The 19,909-nt window shown below is 51.9% G+C and overlaps 3 protein-coding genes across 4 annotated transcripts in view; 1 reads left to right on the top strand and 2 right to left on the bottom strand.

Moving 5' to 3' along the window:
* Positions 1-3,727: 3,727 nt before the first annotated feature.
* On the bottom strand, positions 3,728-13,636 carry LOC102153432 (protein CutA homolog). Its single transcript, XM_038553304.1, has 7 exons — positions 13,568-13,636; positions 9,783-9,931; positions 6,279-6,338; positions 5,463-5,508; positions 5,160-5,209; positions 3,910-3,972; positions 3,728-3,830 (listed from the first exon to the last, which is right to left on the bottom strand). Exons 1-7 carry the CDS (start codon positions 13,634-13,636, stop codon positions 3,728-3,730), a joined length of 540 nt encoding a protein of 179 aa, XP_038409232.1.
* Positions 5,178-18,199, bottom strand: LOC102153482 (tigger transposable element-derived protein 1-like). The gene is made up of 5 exons (XM_038553303.1): positions 18,176-18,199; positions 15,363-18,038; positions 6,279-6,338; positions 5,463-5,508; positions 5,178-5,209 (listed from the first exon to the last, which is right to left on the bottom strand). Exons 1-2 carry the CDS (start codon positions 18,197-18,199, stop codon positions 15,549-15,551), a joined length of 2,514 nt encoding a protein of 837 aa, XP_038409231.1. The 3' UTR covers positions 5,178-5,209; positions 5,463-5,508; positions 6,279-6,338; positions 15,363-15,548.
* The window catches only part of PSMD5 (proteasome 26S subunit, non-ATPase 5), a 17,729-nt gene continuing 16,008 nt past the window's right edge, over positions 18,189-19,909 (top strand). For both annotated transcript variants that reach the window (XM_038553250.1, XM_038553249.1), the window contains exon 1: positions 18,189-18,370. In XM_038553250.1, coding sequence (XP_038409178.1) covers positions 18,198-18,370 — 173 coding nt within the window. In that variant the 5' untranslated portion in view covers positions 18,189-18,197. The remainder of the gene's footprint in view (positions 18,371-19,909) is intronic.

Raw genomic sequence — 19,909 nt, 5'->3', positions numbered from 1 at the left:
AAAGTACATGGTCTGAGGTGTCAAGAGACCTGGGTTCTAGTCCAGGTTCCAAAGTGAACAGCTGTACAGACCTGAGATCAGTGGCCCTTCCCAGGCTGAAGAGTGCCTGGTCCTTTGGGGTCTAGATTAGTGATTACAGATTTACAACATGTTTACCTTTCAAGTTCAGGAGCAAGAAATTAGAATTCTCAGAAATTCCCTAAATCATTAAGTTTTTCTTAAAATACTTGAAACATTTTTCGTATCTTCCCCATTATCATAGTTAGCTGGAAAAATTGTAACAAAGAGGAATATTAAGCTCAGGAGTATTTTCAAAGAACTGTAGCTTATAGGGAATATTTAAACCCTGGAAAAATCATGCAACGTTATTGGATAGTATTCAAGGAACGTATCGTTCAAATATCTTAGCAAGGTTAAGGATCCACAGAATCGTGTGTCAAAATTGCTAAATTAAAATTTATTTTGTTTCCAAAGCTTATCTCTTCAAACAAAGCTCACAGGACTTGTATAAAGTAAACTGTGTGTATAAACTTATCTGCAAAAATAGCTCAGTTTGTAGCAGACAATGCTAGACGCACACCTGGGGCACGGCAGCGGCTGCAAGCAAGGCTGAGTCTACGGCAATCCTTTCCCTCCTGCACGCTCCGGCCGGTTCCTTCACCCTCAACTCCGCGTGGTGGGGTTTCTCGCTCTTGTTTTATCTCATAAAGATGGATTCCCTCAAGCCAGTTAACATCTGTACCCTCCTAAGCTTTAGTATTCACAGAGAATTTATTTTTCTCATTTCCTCAAGTGATTTATCTGGGGATTGTGGATTCAAGACAGACCTTTCCTGAGAAACGCTGGGAAGCCATGCCTGCTTGGAGCCGCTAGTCCAGGCCCTAGCCCAGCCCCACAGCACCACTCGTGGGGACAGGGTCTAGGGGAAGTAGGCTGGGAGTCATGCACACGTGCAAAATCTAGGCAACTCCTCTAGATCTGGTCCCTCGTGTGCAGGAGGAGGATCCTGTCACCAGCCCCCAGAACTGCAGAGTAAACACACTACAGACCAGCTTCCTGCGGAACAACCCTTCTCCTAGAGGTGGCTGCAGCAGGCTCCCTGGGCATCTGGCCTGTGAAGGGACATGTCCCACTTCTCTGAAGGAGGCAGTAAGAGCATCAGCTCTAGAATCGGACACGGGAGTTCACAGCCTCCTGCCACCTAAGTGTCACGCGCTCTGATCTCAGGAGTTAGCTGCCAGCCGAGGAGAACATGGAGTTAGAAGGATAAAATACGGCAGCCCGGGGGGCTCAGCGGTTGAGCGACCCCCGGGTCCTGGGATGGAGTCCCACATCGGGCCCCCTGCAAGGAGCCTGCTTCTCCCTCTGCCTGTGTCTCTGCCTCTCTCTCTCTCTCTGTGTCCCTCATGAATAAATAAATAGAATTTAAAAAAAGAAAAAGGAGGATAAAATATCGTGGAGACCCGAGGAGAGCAGAGACAGGGAGCCGGTGTCTGTCTTCTCCTGTCCATGTCCTGCAGCCAGCTGTGCCCAAGGCAGCCGGGGTCCCCCAGGAAACAGCCTTCCGTGCGCAGGCAGCACAGGTGCCCCGACGAAGGCCAGAGATAGGGAGAAGACCTCCTTTGGAACTAGTCCCACTTTAAGAAAGTTCAAAGGAAAAAGGCTGGATTTTGCCAATTCCATAAATTAGTAACCGTGGGCTACAGAGAAAGCTTTATTCAAATCCTTGAAACCTCAACTTGGGAAATAGTCGCCAACCCTATGCAAGAGATCAAGCAGGTTCAGACACGGCCTTGACCTCAGGCAGCTCAAGGTCTAAAACAGGAGGCTGCCCAGGACACAGGGATAGCGGGGGACCCTGAGGCCGGAGAGCTTCCTCCCTGCCGGGGGAGCCGGCCTCCGAAGGAGCGGCCAGACTTCAAGGGCTCGCGCAGCAGGGTGCTCCAGGCTGACGGGGCGCCCCGACACAGCAACACTTCACCCCGCACCCTGGGGCCATCTCCCTGGCACGGTGGGCAAGGAGAGGCAGAAGGTGAAGATGGGAAAGTGAGGTCAGGCAAGGCTCTGAAGGGCCTTGAAGGCCAGGCCAAGGAACCAGGCTCTAACCCGAGAGCAACAGGGGCTGTCCCTCTGGGGTCCCCAAAGCATTTTCAGCGGGATGGCTTCATACACAATTTCCTGGTGTATCAGAAACTTGTAAAAAAGGGACACTGCCATTTCCATTCTCTGTCCCTCTGCTGAGGCAGCCCCCGGAGTCCCCCTGGCTACTACAAAAGGCTCTCCTGGACCTCTGAAGCACCTCGGCCTTAAGTCCCCAGCAGGGCTCACGCCAGGGCCTGGGAGAGCCTCCCTCGTATCTCTGGAGGAACCAAGGGTTAAGGACAGTCCGTGTCGGAACCAGAGCCTGGAAGCCCCCCCCCCCAACGTACTATACCCTTCCCTCTAGGGAGACCCAAAAATCCAGAGGTCTGTGGGCCCCCACCCGAGCCGCCCATGGGTCTCCCCAGAGCGGGGTTACCTTGGGACGGTTCATGGAGGGGGCCCAGCTCCAGGCCTCTCACCCCCAAGGGCTCTGCTTCGCTGCCCTCCTCCGCCTGAGACCCGGGGAGCAGGTGCAGGAGCAGCACGCACGGGGCGAGCAGGCTTGGCTTTACCATCCCTGACACGCCACCCCTGGCTGGGCCTCACTGCAGTTGTCTCCTCCGGTCATCTATAAAACGGAGAGCAGCTTCGACTGCTGGTTTACTAGCTTTTGTTATGACAAAGAAAACTTACGGAAATCAAAACCCCTCAAAACCCAAATCTTACAAGGAAGCTTAATAAATAATAATAAAAGGCAGTTATACTGGCTGAGGTACGGGTGGGGGCCTCACACCCTGAGCCCCACCCAGGAAGCACCCAGGGTGCCTTCTGTCAACCTCTAAGGCCCAGGAGAACAAGTCTGGAAATACTGGCCTGGCAGTTCCCTAGGGGCCTTTCCACTTAAGGATGCTCAGCGTCAACGCTCAGGTGACAAGGTTAGAGCACTAGAGCACGGGCTCAGGGCCTAGGTCTCCGATGAGCGGGGCTCCTGAGCCTCCCGATACCTGTCGCGGCCAGGCTAGGGGAGCGTCTGGACCTACTTCCCAGCCACGAGGCTGTGTCTACTACCTACTATGCCCCCGGACCTACCCACATTCACGAAGCCCCCTCCCACCTCCTCAGACTCAGGAAAAACAAGTACCATCCTTAGTTTCAAGGAATTAACCCTGCTCGTCCCGAAACTCTACCATTAGCAATTCATCCTCTTGGACAGAGTGCTTGCCAGCCCCCTAGAAGGCGACCCTCGTCCTACGCCTCGGGTGTAGCTCACCAGTCCATTCCTCCTCCCGAGAAGCAGGAGAGTAGATCCTGGGCCCTGGAGGCGCAGTGACTGAAGGAGCCGAGGACAGTCACCCTCACTGCCACCTCCCCGTGGCCTCCCCACATAACTGTCCTCGCCTTCCCACCCCCTGGCCACCCTGAGGCATGAAGAAGAGACAAGTTCCACCGGGTTCTTGCTCAGCAACCAACCCGCCTCCTCTTCCAGCCTCAGGGCTCAGACCTTCGGCCTCTCAAGTTCCTTAGCGCTTCCACGCTGACAAAGACACAGAATCCAGAGGTGCCTGGAAGCAGAGAGAGGTTCCCCGTCCCCAGAGTGCAGCGCTGCAGGCGGGTGGCAGCCATCAGGAGACACGAAAGCGCCCCCTCAGTCCTCCTCCATGCCCTCCTCCAGCCACTTGAAATAGCGGACATCTCCTTGGTCCACGGGAAGACTGAAGACCTCTGGGATTTCAAAAGGATGCACCAACCTTTGGAAAGAAAGCAGAGCCCGTGAGTGACTATGATTACAATCAGCCTATGCAACTAGGCCCGACTGGAAAGCCTCACGCGACGTGTCCGGCAGCCCGCCGTCCAGCGCCGACGCCCACCGCCCCGGAGCCGGTTTGCCATCTGTCAACAAGGGATGAGTTGGGCCAGATGGCTTCAGAGTCTCACGGTCCTGGGTCCCAATTCTCAGCCTGCCCCTTACAGCTATGGAACTATGCACAGATCACCTAATTTCTCCAAAGGCCCTACAAAGAGGGGATAAAAATCGTCCCTCTGTGACTAGATCGCCAAGGATTAAGTTGAACGGGGCACAGGAAGCACTCTCCTGGTATGCTGACCAGCGCTGGGCTCCGGTCTTGCGCCTTCCCCAAACAAGCCACCATCCCCAATACCTCCGGATTCTCTTCACCTAGAAAGTTCTCTGTGGATCACTTAAAAGCCTACCTTATCCCTCAAGGCCCAACTCAACCACTGACCTTCTTCAAAGGCTCTTCCTCAACCATCCAAACCCACAGGGATCTCTCCTTTCTCTCCGTTTCTTTCACCTGGCCCTCAGCACACAATGCAAGTTCTCTTTACTTCTCAGACCGAATATATACGAGGCCTTGGGCCTCAGTCTCCCATCTGTCAAATGGGGGTGATAATTCCCTGCTTCCTTTCCAGTTAAAAAGTCACTGTCAAGTTCTCATGAGACAGCATGCTTAGTGAATCACCACACACACGCACGTGCTTAAACATTTGGAGTTGGAATAATTTTATCCAGTGACTGAGGGTAATGAATTTTCTTATTTTAGGGACACACATTAGTGTACATGTTTGTTTATTCTGGGGTAGGTGTGCAGAGAGATAGGGAGGGAGAGAATCTCCACGCCCAGTGCAGAGCCTGATGAGGGGCTCAATCCCAGGACCCTGAGATCATGGGTCATGTGCTGAAATCAAGAACTGGATGCTTAACCAACTGAGCCACCCAGGCACCCTTACTGTTGTTACTTTAAAAGAACTAAAAACTTTTAGCTTCTCAGTTTTAATTTCTAATACAATAAACTTAAATATAACCCACATAAACAAAGCTCCTCTGGGTCCTTGATAATATTTAAACGTGTAAAAGGATCCTGAGTCCAAAATTTGGAGAACCACTATCTCCACTAACCCATGCCACCCTCTCATTGCACAAACAGAGAATCTGAGGGCCAGGTACATGCCTGGGGTCATGTGGGAGGCTGGTGACTAGGCTCCAGGTCTCTTGCCTTTGAAGCTCATTCACTTAGTTCCCAGTGCGTCCCCTGGCTGAGAAGAGAGGCCAGCATTACCTGATATAGCCGGACAGCACGTGGACCTTGGAAGTCTTTGTCTTTATTAGCTGTAAAAGAAAAAAAGTCCCGCTTTAAGAAAGACCTCAGCCCCAGTGCTGCAGCTACTCGTCCACCTGGCCACTCGGGAATAGCACTCCTCCAGGTGACAGGGCACTGATGCATTCGCAAATTAGCCTAGGGCATCTGTTTTGGGGCAAGAACCTCAGTTGACTGATCTTTGCTCAATTTTAATTGGAACCTGGGAAAAGGCCTTGGTCTCACTCTTCCCATATCAAGGCCCCAACCCCCATCCTCACTCACCAACAGGATCTCAGTGGCTTCTTCGATTTCTCCATTCCAGAAGTACCTGGAAAAGGGAACAAAACCATATTATTATGCTTACAAGATGAGCTCGCTGAGATGATAAACCTGGCCCAATCAAGTGACTTACCAAGGTGGAAACTTTACAATCTTTCCAAGCCCACACAAACATGTTTACATTGGCCAGGTCCCCAAAGGTCATCTAGTCCAACCACTCTAATGCATGCTTCTAGCAGCTGCCCGAACGTTCCTGGGGGTGAGAGGCTCACCGTCTCTTAAAGAAGTCCATCAATCTACCTGCACAGCTAGTCCCGGGATGCTGACGTATTTTGATGAGGGAAATGGAATAGACCAGAAGTAACGACAGTGAGGGTGTCAATGAAATGAAAGGGAGAAAACACAGAGACAGCTTGTCACATCAGCCAACCCCTCAAAGTTTTCCAGAGAATTCAAAAGCAGTGGGAATTATTTTCTTTGATATCCCTAGGAGGCTTACTCAGGGATGGAATGCCCAGTCGGACTTTTTTGCTAATAGCAAGCCGACTAATTTAAACAAAGACTGTGCAGACAAGATTCACTATTTCTAAACTACAGCTTTTTCCTCCCTTCTCCATACACAGCCTACTTTTGCTTTTGTTGGTTGATATAAATCCCCTAGTTGACTTCCTCCGAATATAAATTAACAATGAACTGTTCATTAAGCAAATGCCTTTGAGTTGCTCTTTGACAACCTCCCATTAGTTCAGTGCTCTTCCTACCAGCCGGGGCCTGACCCAGCAGTCCCCACACCCTTCCACAGGCGATAGCAAAACTCACAGCGAGGATGCCTTGGGCAGGATGTTCACAGAGGCAGCCAGCTTCTTATCCAAGATAGCCCTACAACAGAAAGAGGGACCGTCACTGGGGTAAGTACCCAACATCTTAAGGAACAAGGGACAGGACTTCCTGGGAATTACCCAGGAAACCATAGTCTACGCAGATAACCATTTAGAGCGCCTCTCCCTCCTCAAACCAACTCATCCCATAACCACCATGCACAGACACCTAAAGACAGCGCTGCTCATTAGTCCTTCTCTGGGTGGGGAGAAAAGGAAGGAAGCGGCTATGGCAAGATGGTTTTAAGGACAGGCCCAGTCTGCTTGGGGAAGGGGAACTGATTAACACTGGACACAGGACACAGACCTGGATTCCACTCCCGACCCTGCAGTGCATGGCTGTGTGACCCTAACCACGTTCTTTCTTTCATCCCAAGAATAAGTATTTGAGCACATATCGGAGACAGGCCTGCCCCCTCACTCAAGCTGACTGTCCTGCTGCACAGTAACGGGCCAGTTCAGTCAGCGGTTTCCAACCTTTCACCGTCATTCCTTCCTACCACCGTCTTCTGCTTTTGTCTCCCAGGTATGTATCAGGCTGACACCCCCTACTTCTGATCTACAGATACCCACGTGACCACACAGAACAGCCGTAACGCCAAGGAGAAGCAAAAAACCCCACATCATATCTTGTGTTTGGCAAATATAGGCTCTTTTCATCTCTTTTCATGCAAAGGTTTCTACCATGGTCCTAAGAGCACAGTCACCACTCTGCAGACCTCTAGGATATCTCTGGACAGACAGAGTCCCCACACACGGGTTGGAATTCCTGGTGTGATGTTCCAATTCCTGTGCAGAGCCCCAGCAAAAACATCAGACGTGCCTGAATTAGTGCAGGTGTCACGGAAACAGGAGCACCACCAAATCACCCACGCAAAGGACATTCCCAAGCATCAAAACTGGACGCCCTCAGAAGCAGGCAGGCCCTGACAAACCTTTCTCAGGTCTCTGTTCTCTGAAATGCTTGGACTCAGCCAGATAAACCTCATCTGAGCCCTGCTCACCCATCCCGCCTGTCCTCAGCTGCTGCCAAGAGAACTGACCTACTTTCTCTTCCATGAGTTCCAGGCTCAACAGTGCTCTATTTAAGGCCCCACCTTAATGTGGCATTCCCCTGGAAAGTTCCAGAGCTAAAGAAATCCCTGACTGTAAGGAGAGGCACATGGCACAAATCTGTTTAAGCAACTGTGGCAAGTCTTACTCAATTGTCCACTGAGAAATTACACTTTATTGCTCCTGAAGGTGGTGAGGAAACACAGGGAGGGAGTTAAACCTTTAAAAAGAATAATCCCATTGTCTCAAAGACCCAGAATGTGAAGTCCCCGGTGCGATCACAGCAGCCTGTCCACAGGTAAAAGACTAGAAATATAGAGGACTGTGTTATTCAAAAAGACCCTATGACCAAAGAAACCAAACAAAAACAAAAAACCAGAGAGCGTGAGGGCAGAAGAGAGCACATCAGCTGACTGAGAGCACGAGCACGCGCACGCACACGCAGACACAGATGGGAGCCGGAGCCCTCACGCTTAGCGGAGGAGAGCACAGGATGGAGACGTGTAGAGCTACTAGGGCCTCGAGAAACCGCACGGTTCAGACTAGTAAATCACAGGCCACATAACATGGTTATGCTCTCTACAACGTTTTTATAAAAAATCTTTATTTTGTTACTAATATTTATTATCAGGATATTTCACACTCAAAAAATAAAGATTATCTAGCTTCTCACTAGAAAATGAGTCTTGTGACATGAGAACCACAGTCCTCCAAGGTCACATTTAACTAGAGCGGAGCAGTGGCCACTCCCCTGAGGCATGACACCCGCGTCTCAGGTACACACAGTTCCCGCTGCCCTCTTCCATTCCAACACACAGGAAGACCCAGGGCTGCTATCCACCATCACCCGCCCTCATGACACCCCAGCCCACCTGGCTCACTGAGGGGCCTGCCTGTAGGTTTACGTGTTTATACCCGCTGTGATCCACTTCCCTCAACATACAGGAGATCGAAGCCCAGAGAAGGTCACGGGTGGAGCTGCCACCAGAGAGGACACTGGAATCCAGGTCTCCTGACTCCACATTCAGGATTTTCACCCTGGCCCCAATAAGAGATTATTTCTAGTTAATTCTTTAAGAATGCATCTGTCGGGATCCCTGGGTGGCGCAGCGGTTTGGCGCCTGCCTTTGGCCCAGGGCGCGATCCTGGAGACCCGGGATCGAATCCCACATCGGGCTCCAGGTGCATGGAGCCTGCCTCTCCCTCTGCCTATGTCTCTGCCCCCCTCTCTCTCTCTCTCTGTGACTATTATAAATAAAAAAAAAAAAAAAAAAAAAAAAAGAATGCATCTGTCAATGAAGAGATGTAAGAACCTGCTAGGAACCAGAACTGAACTGACCCAGGACTCGGAGCCAGCGGACTAACTCTAGAGCACCCGGAGAAGACAGACTGGTCCGGAGCAAAGAGCCCGGCCTCAATGCTGGGTCTGTAGCTAGGCTGGGCTTCCCGCCTGCTCCTGTTGAGGGGGCCTCCCCACTATGTACCGCTTACTCTCTTTCTATAAATCCTGGAAACTAAACCTGTCTGCCTCTTTTCTATCAAAGCCATTAATAAAAAAAAAAAATACTAGACAAACCAGGTTGAGTGAGAGCTCACCAGCCAGATCCGTAATGGCCCCACTTCAGACTTGCAGCTCAGGCAGGTGGGCCACACAGACACTGCAGCCTCACCTAGAGACCACAGCAAATACTCTCGACTCAGCCGTGCCCACCCACACTAAGAACACACTATGCACCAGCGACGACAAGGAAGCCCCAAGGAAGAAAAGGGCGCCCTGAGGCATGAAGGGCAGTGTGCAGGGGACCTGCCACAGGAGCTGAGAGCAACAGACCCCGTCTGGAGGCGGCGGGAGCCACAGCAGGCAGCAACCTGGAGGCAACCGTCAAGGTGAGTAGGGGCGATGCTGCAGCGGGAGGCAGGCCCCCGAAATCTCCCAGGGCCCAGGCAGCAGTCACGGGGTGTCTGTCACCACGCAGGAGCGCTAAGGATGCCAGGATGGCAGTTTCTAGGGGTCCCCAGCCCTCACCCACACTGAAAACAGTGCTGCATGATGCCAGTTCCTGGCAGCGGCTCTGCACCTCCCCACAAGCACGACTACAAAGATGAGAGAGGTCACGATCACATAGTAACTGGGGCAGGTCAATAACCAAGAGAGACAAAAACCAGAGCAAATAGAAGAATTTACACAAGAAAAGCAGTTCATTAAACATTCAAAACCAAGACTTCAAAATAAGTAGGAGTACTTAAAGTGGCCGGGAGCAAATCTTCCGAGTTTTCACCACACACGCACGCGCGCACGCACACGCACACACGGTAAGGACAGGAGGTCATGGACGGCTACCTAACTTTACTGTGGTCGCCATTAGGCAGCACCTAAGCCCCTTCACCATACCTGGCAATCTCTCTGGCAATTTGCTCGTTGGGACAGTTCACAAAGACGACGGAATAAGTGCCGGAGACATAGCTGCCGGTGACGGCTGAGTGGAGCTGCAGGCTAAGGGTCCTGAGCATGGGGTATGACACGAAAGAAGCTGTCAGGATCTACATGTCAGGGAAAGAAAAGCACAGGTCAGCAGCGACATGGCCAATGCACGGTCTGCCCACTCAAGCAAATTGGAACCAGGGCTAAGCATCACTTTTTCAGCCCCATTCCCCATCCACAAAATAATTCCTGGTATCTCTATTGAGCTTTAGCACTTAAAGTTTTTGTGCCTAAATATTTTCCTCTACATTTTGCAGGTGATAAAAAAAAAATGGATAAATCAAGATCACATAGCTTGTAACTGGCAAAGCCACGATTAGGAACCAAGTCTGGATGAGCAGAAATCCATTCTTATTGGACAAAACCGCTGTTGGAGGTAATGCCAACCGAAATCCACTGAACTGCTGTCATCCTATGGGGATTATTAGGAATGATAGGCTCTTACGTCTATTGACACTGTAGGGAGTTAATTTGCCCTCCACTCACGTGTGTCTGTGCAGGCCCCGTGGGTAGTCCAGGGGTAACGGGAGCCTAATTCGAGGTAACATAACCTGTGCTGCTGTAACTGAGAGGTGGTGGGACCTACAGGAAGGCTGTACCTGAGGGAGCAGAAAAGGCTTCAGAGAAGAGGTACCATCTAAGTTGGATTTGAAATAATACGTAGGTTTACAAGAGGAGAGGGAGGTACTCCTAGTAAACGGTAACGTGTACTAACTCAAGAGGTGTTTAAGGACGGATGAGCTATCCAGCCTAACCCGCAGGAATAATGCCAGGAGTGAATGAGCCGGGCTAGCCTTACACAGAAAAGGGGCAGAGAGAGGAGTTAGAGGTTTGTACTCATGAGACAGGGTGCTTGCTTTCAGAGGCTTTTTAAGGAGGGGAGTATTAAACATGGTCGAGCTGAGCAGAGAGCAGAGTAACGGGAGAGAGAGAGGAGTGACCAGAAGGCAGCTGAGGGAGATCTAGGAAACAGACCTTAAGATCTCGAGCAAAGAAGATGGCAGTGATAACGTGAGAGCAAAAGACACTCGAGATACAATTGTTCTTAGTATTTTAATGATAAACATTTAAAATAAGAGGAACTAGACACAACTGGAGAACAGCTTCCATTCCAGGGCTGTCTACTGGCGGGAGACCCTGGAGCCAGTAGCAGGATAGAGACAACTTGCAAGGAGGCCCACGGTGACTCAGGCCAGGCTGAACAGAAGGGCGCTTCTCCCCACCCCCGCCCGCGGCTCTCTGGCCTCACTCAAATAAGCCTCTGTCCTCCCACTCCTCCCACGTTATTGCCTGGGGCCTGGCTCCTACTTCTTGGCAGGGCCTGAGCAGCGTTTTTATGTTTGGAGCTTCAGTTTGACTAGAGGCCTGTCTGGGCAGGGTTGCTCATTCCCTCCTACTACCTCCACCAACACCTCCAAGTCAAAATACCAGTCCTCTGAACTAAACCGGTGACCGTGCAAGAACAAAAGAACCACACTTTTCAAGGAAGCTTTTATTGCACGTGTTTTTTAATGACTACTTAATTGACTGTAAGAAAAAAAATAAAAGCACTAGAGAGCAGGATTTAGATCCTAGTGCGGGCACTGCTAACTGCCTGTGGCCTCTGACAAGGTTAGGGGATTTCCTCTCCCTTCTGTAACTGCTATCTAGAGAATGCGGATTCTGATGCTTCTGCTGCCTACCTCAGAGTTGCCCTGGGTTCAAAGCAGGTAGGAGAAAGACTCTGTAATCACTAATCCAATACAGAAAGGACCGTGCTGTGCTCATCACTGCATCCTCAGAGCAGTTCATGGCACACAGCAGGTTCACCATAAATACTTGTAGACCGGTGAATTAATCCACCAGCAAGGTGTGGTTATTAAGACTAAACAGTGAAGGAGTCACCCACTGTTGGCTTCGAGCAGAGAACTGAACGTGCTGGAACACTGTAAGTCTCCAACAACTCTAACGTGGCGTCTGGCACAGACTCCAGACAAAAGGGGCAGTGGCCCGTCCCCCAACCAAAAAGCCGTTCCTAAGGAGGACCTCGGACATTTCGGCCAGTAGGAATCAGTGGAAAACGGAGCTTACAGGACCAACTACCAACTCACCTAAGATGTACTGAAACTCTCAGAGTCAAAATGCTAAGAGGTGAATGGGCCCTCAGGTATCTAGATGACCCCGCACTTCACAAACAAGGTTAACTGAGACAGAACATACAGAAACTCTGGACAGAACCAAGACTTGATTGCAAGGCTCCTGCATCCCGTTCTGGATTCTCTGAACTGCAGTGAGCATGACCAGGAATGGGTTTAGGGGAATCACTCAGCTTCACATACTCCAGTGGTTGCCCCCTGGGGGACATCTGACAACGCCTGGAGACAATTCTGACTGTTGCACTGGGAGGAGATACTCCTGGCATCTAGCAGGTAGAGGCCAGGGCTGCTGCTCACGCCCTTCCGTTGTGCCGCTGATCACGGTGAAGCAGAGAGAGCTGTTTACACGTTCCCCCATCAGGCATGAGTTCTTCAGCCTCAGTCATTTCCACGTACCCAGGACTTTCCCACCCTTGACAGGGAGTGTACAGGTTCGAGATGTTTGTGGAGCTAGCAACAATGTACCAGAAGCACGAGAGGCTGGTCTGGAGCCAAGGGTGCACTACAATATATTCTAGGACATATTCTGTGACATTCTATGAGCACAAAATTGATGGAAAATATACATATCACAATATTCCCCAAAAAAAACATTTTATGATAGAAAAATATTTAGTAAAATTTTTGAAGTCTTTATAACATTTTCATACTTACCTTTCACTATACACTTTTTCTAATTTTACATTCTTTTAAAATATTTAGTGTATCCTTTTGGTTCATATCTCATTGTCTTTTCTTTGGTGCTGCAATATTTACATAGCTTTTAAGAGATTACGATGGACTTTATGATCTGTGTTAAGGCAGAAGGGGCCTCAGAAACCACCCAGTGGTTCTAACCTTGTAATTGACCTAATTTTAAGGAACCTGTGATACTCTGGAATTGAGGGCTATGCTGTGTTTATACATTTTCCTTGGGTACAAATCCAGAACTTTCACACACTCAGACACACACACAAATAGATTATACAGTTCCAAAAAGGTTAAGAGCCACTGATTTGTGCCAACTTTTCAGATGAGGAAGGTAAGGGCCACAGAGAAGAAATCACCCAAAAGTGGGCAGCAAGACTTCTGACCGTCTCCTCTGGTTCTTTCCACCTCCCGCTCGACCCCCACCACCGCCGCCTCCACCACCACTGGCGGGACTCTGTGGCCACTTCCAATTTTAACATTTTAAGATATTTCAGAGATGAGAAAACAAAAGTCTTCCCCAAATGCAGAAAACTGAGATGGTGACTGCAAGAGAAAGAGAAGACTCTACCCTGCGACCCTTAGATGAGAACTCGCCAGCAGGCACCCTTCAGCCCCCGGACCATCCAGGCAATGAGAGGCTGCCCCTCACTCCTCCTCACAAGCTGGGCAGGGAAGGGTTGCTGCTCATCCTCAGAGGCACACTATGCTCTCCAGGACACAGGTGTCTCCGGGGATGGCCCCTGCCACCGCCTCCCTGCCTGCTCCCAGCTCAAAATCCCAGAAGTAGAAAAAAGAAATGCACCTTCTTCCCTCAATATCCAGGTTGGAGGTTTAGGGGAAAGAGGGTTCTGAGTCAGCAGGGGCACTCACCAGGAGGCACGTAAGGACGGAGGGCCGCAGGCTGCCTGGCAGAGGGCACCGTGAGCCCAGCCTGTCCATGGCGTCGCCGGGAATTTAGTAGCACAGCCTAGCAAACCCGGGCTGGGCTGCAGGCTGATGGGCGGGCACCGGGGCCTCCACGGCCCTCTCCCCTCACCACCTGCTGCCTGCCCCACTGCCCAGCCAGGCCCCAGCCAGGCTGGCCCAGGAGGGTGGGGGGGAGCGCAGGGAAGGAGGGAGTAATTCTCACTAGGCGGTTCTCTTCCTAGAAACAAAAACCCAAACACCACAGGCGGACCTACAACCCCTGCAAAAATACTAATTTTCCCTTCCCGTTGTAACAACAAAAAAAAAGGTAAGATCCCCACACGTGCAGATAAAAAGATCTACGTTTCTTAGATACGTAAAACTTCCAAAAACCACGGCACACAAATGCTAATACACATACACAAAACTCTTCCACTTCATAGGGGCCCATCCTGCCAACAGAAACAAGTGAAGCACACATGCACACACGCATGCGCACACCCACACCTACACACACAGCTGCCTTCCTATCCCCCACAGCACCTCCTCCTCCCAGGATCTCCCATCTAATTCTCCTTGGCTTAAAATACTCTTGTTCCCACCTGCTCTCCCGGTGAACTCATTCATCTTTCTAGGCCAGCTGCTCTGAGCAGCTTTCTGCAGGGTTAATCCCACAGTCCTCTATTTCCCCTAAGGCACTTGGTACACACTTGTTGCCGCACTCAACATGAGCAACTATGGAGAGCTGCAAACAAACAAGAAAAGCAGCAAGCTAATGACTGGCTGTTGCCCTTCGGGAATGCAGAGACCACTGTTGCCAGGGTGTGCAATTTTTTAATCCAGCTTTTTTATGTAAAATATCTTAATTTTTAAATATTTCTGGGGCAGGGTAAGGGACTGAGTACACAAGGACACAAGTGACCTTTTTTAACTTAAGGAAAATATTCTATTTCTTGATGGTGGTAGTGGTTACACAAGTGTTTAAAAAAAATTGAACTATACACTTAACATTGGTGAATTGTATTGTACGTAAACAGAACCTTAACGAGGCGGGGAAATGTTGTATGCTGGGGAGACGAAACAAAACACATCTGTTAGCCAAATCTGGCTTGCAGGCTGCCAGTTCACAGCCTTTGTGTTTATTTTAATTGTCCGTTTACTGTCTGTCTCATTCCTTGGGACTCTAAACTTCTTAAAGGCCCACACTTCCAGCAGTGTCTGACAAAGCAGTAATCAGTTGCAGCCCTGGTCTTATCATTTACATGGTTAGCTGTGAAGACTCGGGCCAATTCCGTAACCTCTCTGAGCTCTGGCGGGCGAGGGCTGGTAAAGGAAGGGCTAATATCACCTCCACAGGTCTAAAGTGAGGACTAACAAAATTCACCTAAGAGCGTCAGCTTTTCAAAAGCACGCAGTTTCAGGACTCCTGGTTGGCTAAGTGGCAGTGCATGCGATTCTTGATCCCAGGGTCTTGAGTTCAAGTCCCATGTTGGGAGTAGAGATTACTTGAAAATAAAGCCTTCTAAAAGACAAGCCAACAAAAAAAATAAATGCAAGTAATCTCAAACTACCATGGTCAACCCAGAAAAATCTCCATCTGTGATTGAAGAACTTGGTACCTGTGGAAAAACGGGGTTAGAGAAAATGAGGCTGTGGTCCTAAGAAAACCTTTCTATCCAAAGTCCAGGAAAATCAAGACTGTAATCTTTTATACTTATTACATTAGTAAGACATGCAGCCACTGTTAATGACCATTTACCTTAGATCCTGAGATGATTTCCTGAGATGATGTCCCCAAGTTTAGCACAGGACCCCACACAGCATATGCTCAATAAATGTCTGTTGAATGACTAAATGATACGGATGTGTGGCTGGTGATGGTAAGGATGGTCATGATGAAGGTGGATGTTGGGGCAACAAGGGAAGAATGGCAAGACATGAGCTATCATTTGGAAGGAACTGCCTCTGGATTCTCTTCTTCCTTTAACTCAGGCACTTCTACTCTCTCCAGATTCAATTCCAGGGTTAGATTCCAAAAGTCCAACTCTGCATTTATGACTTTGGCAGATTCTTCAGATATAGTAAGAGTCTCAGTGCCACTGCCAGAGGGTCCAGGATCTTCTTCTGGAGCCTTCTTATCCTCCCTCTTTCCCTCTACCTTCTCCTCGTTATGAGATTCAGAGTCAGGCTCAGATTCAGATTCAGATTCAGACTCCCCTTCAGACTCTGATTCTGTATCCATCTCCTTTGTCCACATTTCCTCCTCTTTGCTCGGGTCTTCATTTTCTTTCTTCAACCCCTTTGCTTTATTTTGTAGGTTCTTTTGCACCTCTTTGTAAGTATATAACAATTTATTGAAGTCTTTTTTAAAGGCCAAACTTCGGTCCAGGAAAGGATCCATATCGATTGCAGCATCAATGAGGTCTGAGGCCTGGCGTAAGACAGCATTCAATTTCCTCAGATTCATCTTTACCTCCGGTTCCGGGGACTTGTCTTCTTCTGTGTTTACTGACGCAGACTCTCTCTCGGTTATGGCCAAAGCCTGAAACTTGAGCAGCTCGTTAATTTCACCCTCTTCGATGTCAAGGAATTTAAAGTCCATCCGTTTTGCAGACTCTATGATTTTTGCAACTTCTTCATTAGCTCTGGGGAAACACGCATAATCGTTCACAACATCATCCCAAAGTTTCCACCAGGCTTTATTAAGGGCAGCCGGTTTTATGTCATCCATTGCCTCTTTTATCACCACCAAAGCATCAGCAATGTTGTACTGTTGCCACGTTTCTTTCAAAGTAAGACAAGGGTTTTTTTCAATACAGTCGGCAAAGTGGTCGAACATATGCTTGGTGTAGTACCTCCTGAATGCTTCAATTATACCCTGATCCAACGGCTGAAGGTAGCTAGTGCCTTCCAGAGGGAGAAACACAATGTCAACATTAGGGTGAGCAAAGAATAAGGAGTCTGGGTGGTTGGGACCCCTGTCCAAAATCAGCAACACCCTGAACTCGAGATTTTTTTCTATCAAATAACTCCGGGCCTGGTGGATGAAACAGTTATGAAACCAGTCCAAAAAGAGGGCCGCGGTTAGTGACACTTTGGGGTGTGACCGCCAGAACACAGGAAGGCGCTTCTTGTCTTTTTCCAGAAGACAGGCGGGATTGGGGTCTTTATAAAGCAGCAAGGGTTTGATCATTTTGTCGCCGGCGGCATTGGCACAGAAAATGAGGGAGATCCTGTCCTTGGCTTCCTCTAAGCTTTCGGGGTTCTTGTCCTTTTCCCTGAAGGTACGCGAGGGCATGCACTTCCAGAACAGGCTCGTCTCCTCGGCGTTGAAGACCTGCTGCGGCTCGTAGCCTCTGGCCCTGATCAGTCTCTGGACCTGCTTGGAATACCTGGGCGCCGACTGGGCATCCAGCGGCTCTTCCTCCCCCATCAGCCTCGAATTCCGCAGGCTGTAGCGGTGTCTGAACTTCTCAAACCACCCCTTGCTCGCATGGAACTTGTCGGGGTTGCCCTTGCCGGTGGTCTCCACCAGCTGCTTGTAAATGCGCTTGGCCTGGCTGCAGATGGCCTTGAGCGTCAGGGGCCGCCCCCCGATGGTCTGGTCCTCCACCCAGAAGGTCAGCGCGGTCTCCATCTTCTCGATGTTGGCGTCGCGGGGCACGCACAGCACCTTGGCGCAGACGGGCGACACGCTCTCCATGCTCGCCCTGATGGCCGCCTCGTTCCTCTTGATGGTGCGCACGGTGGACTCGTGGACGCCGAACAGGCGCCCCACGTCCGTGTTGCTCGCGCCCTCCTCCAGCTTCTCCAGGATCTTCATCTTGTCCTCCAGGGCCATGACCCGCCGCCGCCGCTTCACCCGCGTCTGGCCCGGGAGCAGGAGGCCCACGGCGTCCGCGCCGCCCGGCGAGGCCTCGGCCGCCGCCCAGGCCGCCGCCGCCTCCACCACCGCCGCCCTCGCGGCCGCCGACAGCCCGGCCTTGGGCCCCGGGGGCCGCCCGCGACGCCGCTTGGGCCCGCGGGGGTCCTCATCGTCCCCGCGGCGCTTGCCGGGCATCTGGCGGCCTCCGCCCGCCGCGGGAGACGCGCACGCCGCCCCGACAGCCGGCCCGCGCCTCCCGCCCGGCGCCCCCGGTGACGCCCCCGATGACGCCCGGCCGCGACCCCGCTCGGCCCCGGTCTCGCGAGGCTTGGCGGCCCCCGAGCGCGCGCGGCCCGCCGGCCCCACATCGCTATTGGCGCGGCCGGGCGCGGCCGGCGGGCCCGGCCGGAACCCGGGGGGCGGGGCTGCGCCCCGGCGGGTCTCGCGAGGCTTGGCGGCCGCGGGGGCGGCGGCGGGCTCGGCCGGAACCCGGGGGGCGGGGCTGCGCCCCGGCGGGCCTCGCGAGGCTTGGCGGCCCCCGAGCGCGCGCGGCCCGCAGGCCCCACATCGCTATTGGTGCGGCCGGAACGCGGGGGGCGGGGCTGCGCGCTGGCGGATCTCGCGAGGCTCGGGGCGGCCGCGAGAGCGGGGGCGGGAGCGGGGGCGGGGGCGGGAGCGGGGGCGGGACCCGGAGGCGGAGGCGGAGCCGGACCCCCGCGGGAGGGCGCCATGGCGGCCCAGGCGCTGGCGCTGCTGCGGGAGCTGTCGCGGCTGGAGGCGCCGCTGGAGGAGCTGCGCGCGCTGCACTCGGTGCTGCAGACCGTGCCGCTGGGCGAGCTGCGGGCGCCGGCGGCGGAGCTGCGCCTCGGCCCGCTCTTCTCCCTGCTCCACGAGGACCATCGGTGAGCCGCCCCCGGCGCGCGGCGGAGCGGCCCGGCTGTGCCCCTGGGGGAGGCCGCGGGAGTCGGCGAGCCGGCGGGAGGGCCCCGGGCCGGAGCCCCGGAGGCGGGACGTGCAGCGGGGCGGGCTGCCCGCCGGGGGGGGGGGGCGCCCGGGCTCGGCGGCGGAGCGGCTGCCCGCGGCCCGGCCGCGACCCCGCGACCCCGCGACCCAGGCCGCGTCGGGCCCCGCAGGGCGCCGTGCCCCCTCCGCCGGGCTCTCGGGAACAGATGGATGGATGGATGGATGGATGGATGGATGGATGGATGGATGGATGGATGACGTCTCTTAAAAAGTCGGGGGGGGTGATCTTCTTGCAGTCTGGCAAGATCCCGTCCACATTTTAAACGTTCGTTGTTCCCGACCCCTAGACATCGAAGCCGCAGGTCGGCCCGCTCCCAAAATGTGCCGTTTAGGGAGAGAAACGCACCACGGAGGGGGCAGCGGGAAACTAGAAACAACCGAAGTACCCGTTGCAAGGGGAGGAAGCCCATGATTTCCGACCCTGTGCGGCTATGAGAAAAGTCGCGGCAGATCTCTCTACGTGGACACGGAAAAATCTCTTAACGTGTGTTGTTGCAGAAAAAGGAACATTGCCGCAGTTTATGATCCCGAAATGGGGCGTATTTTTTTAAAAATTTTTTTTGATATTTCAGGCCCCCTCGCCCCACCCCCCTACACAGGCTGGTGTAACCCTGACTGTGGGACGTGCCGCAGAATTCTGAGTATAGAGGTCGGGCTTACGGTGGCGACTTTTTTCATTTTATGCACATCTGTACTGTTTGATTAAAAAGCTCTTTGTATTTGATCTTTTTAAAAAAAAAAAGATTTTATTTGTTTACTCATGAGAGAGAGGCAGAGACACAGGCAGAGGGAGAAGCAGGCTCCACGCAGGGACCTGATGCAGGACTCGATCCCAAGACCCCAGGGTCACACCCTGAGCTAAAGGCTGATGCTCAATTACTGAGCCGCCCAGGTGCCCCCTTTTCTGTGTCCTTTATTTCAGGCCCTCATTTTCTCCCTCTTGCTAGGCCTTTGCATTAGTCTGACTCATTACCTTGAAGCTTCCTTGTCCAGCGTGTTTTTCCCACACAGCAACCACCGTTAACTTCTTAGGTCATTTGTCTCAAATATTTTCCATGGTTTCCCATTGTCTACAGTGTAAAATCATGACTTTTCCTGGCATTTGGGCCCTTACAGTATATTTCCATCCTACTTTTCCAGCCTCTCTTTTCCCTCCATCCTCTACAAATATTTCGTCTGCTTCAGCTACCATGTGGCACACTTTCCCTTGTGCATGACTTGGCACTTTTCCTAACTTTGTGCATGCCAATCCTTCTAACTGAAACGCCCTCCCTCTCTCCAAATTCCTTCATTCTTTAAAGCTCAGGTAAAGTGCTGTCACCTCCAAAAAGTCTCATTTGGCCACTCCAGTTTCAAGTGACTGGCCCTCAGATCTCCTGAGAGACATTGTCACATTATCATTATTTCTGCTAACAATG

This window comes from Canis lupus, chromosome 11, assembly GCF_011100685.1.
Source record: "Canis lupus familiaris isolate Mischka breed German Shepherd chromosome 11, alternate assembly UU_Cfam_GSD_1.0, whole genome shotgun sequence".
Classification (NCBI taxonomy): domain Eukaryota; kingdom Metazoa; phylum Chordata; class Mammalia; order Carnivora; family Canidae; genus Canis; species Canis lupus.
Note: the sequence above shows the minus strand (reverse complement) of the source record. Positions and strands in the feature narration are given on the sequence as shown.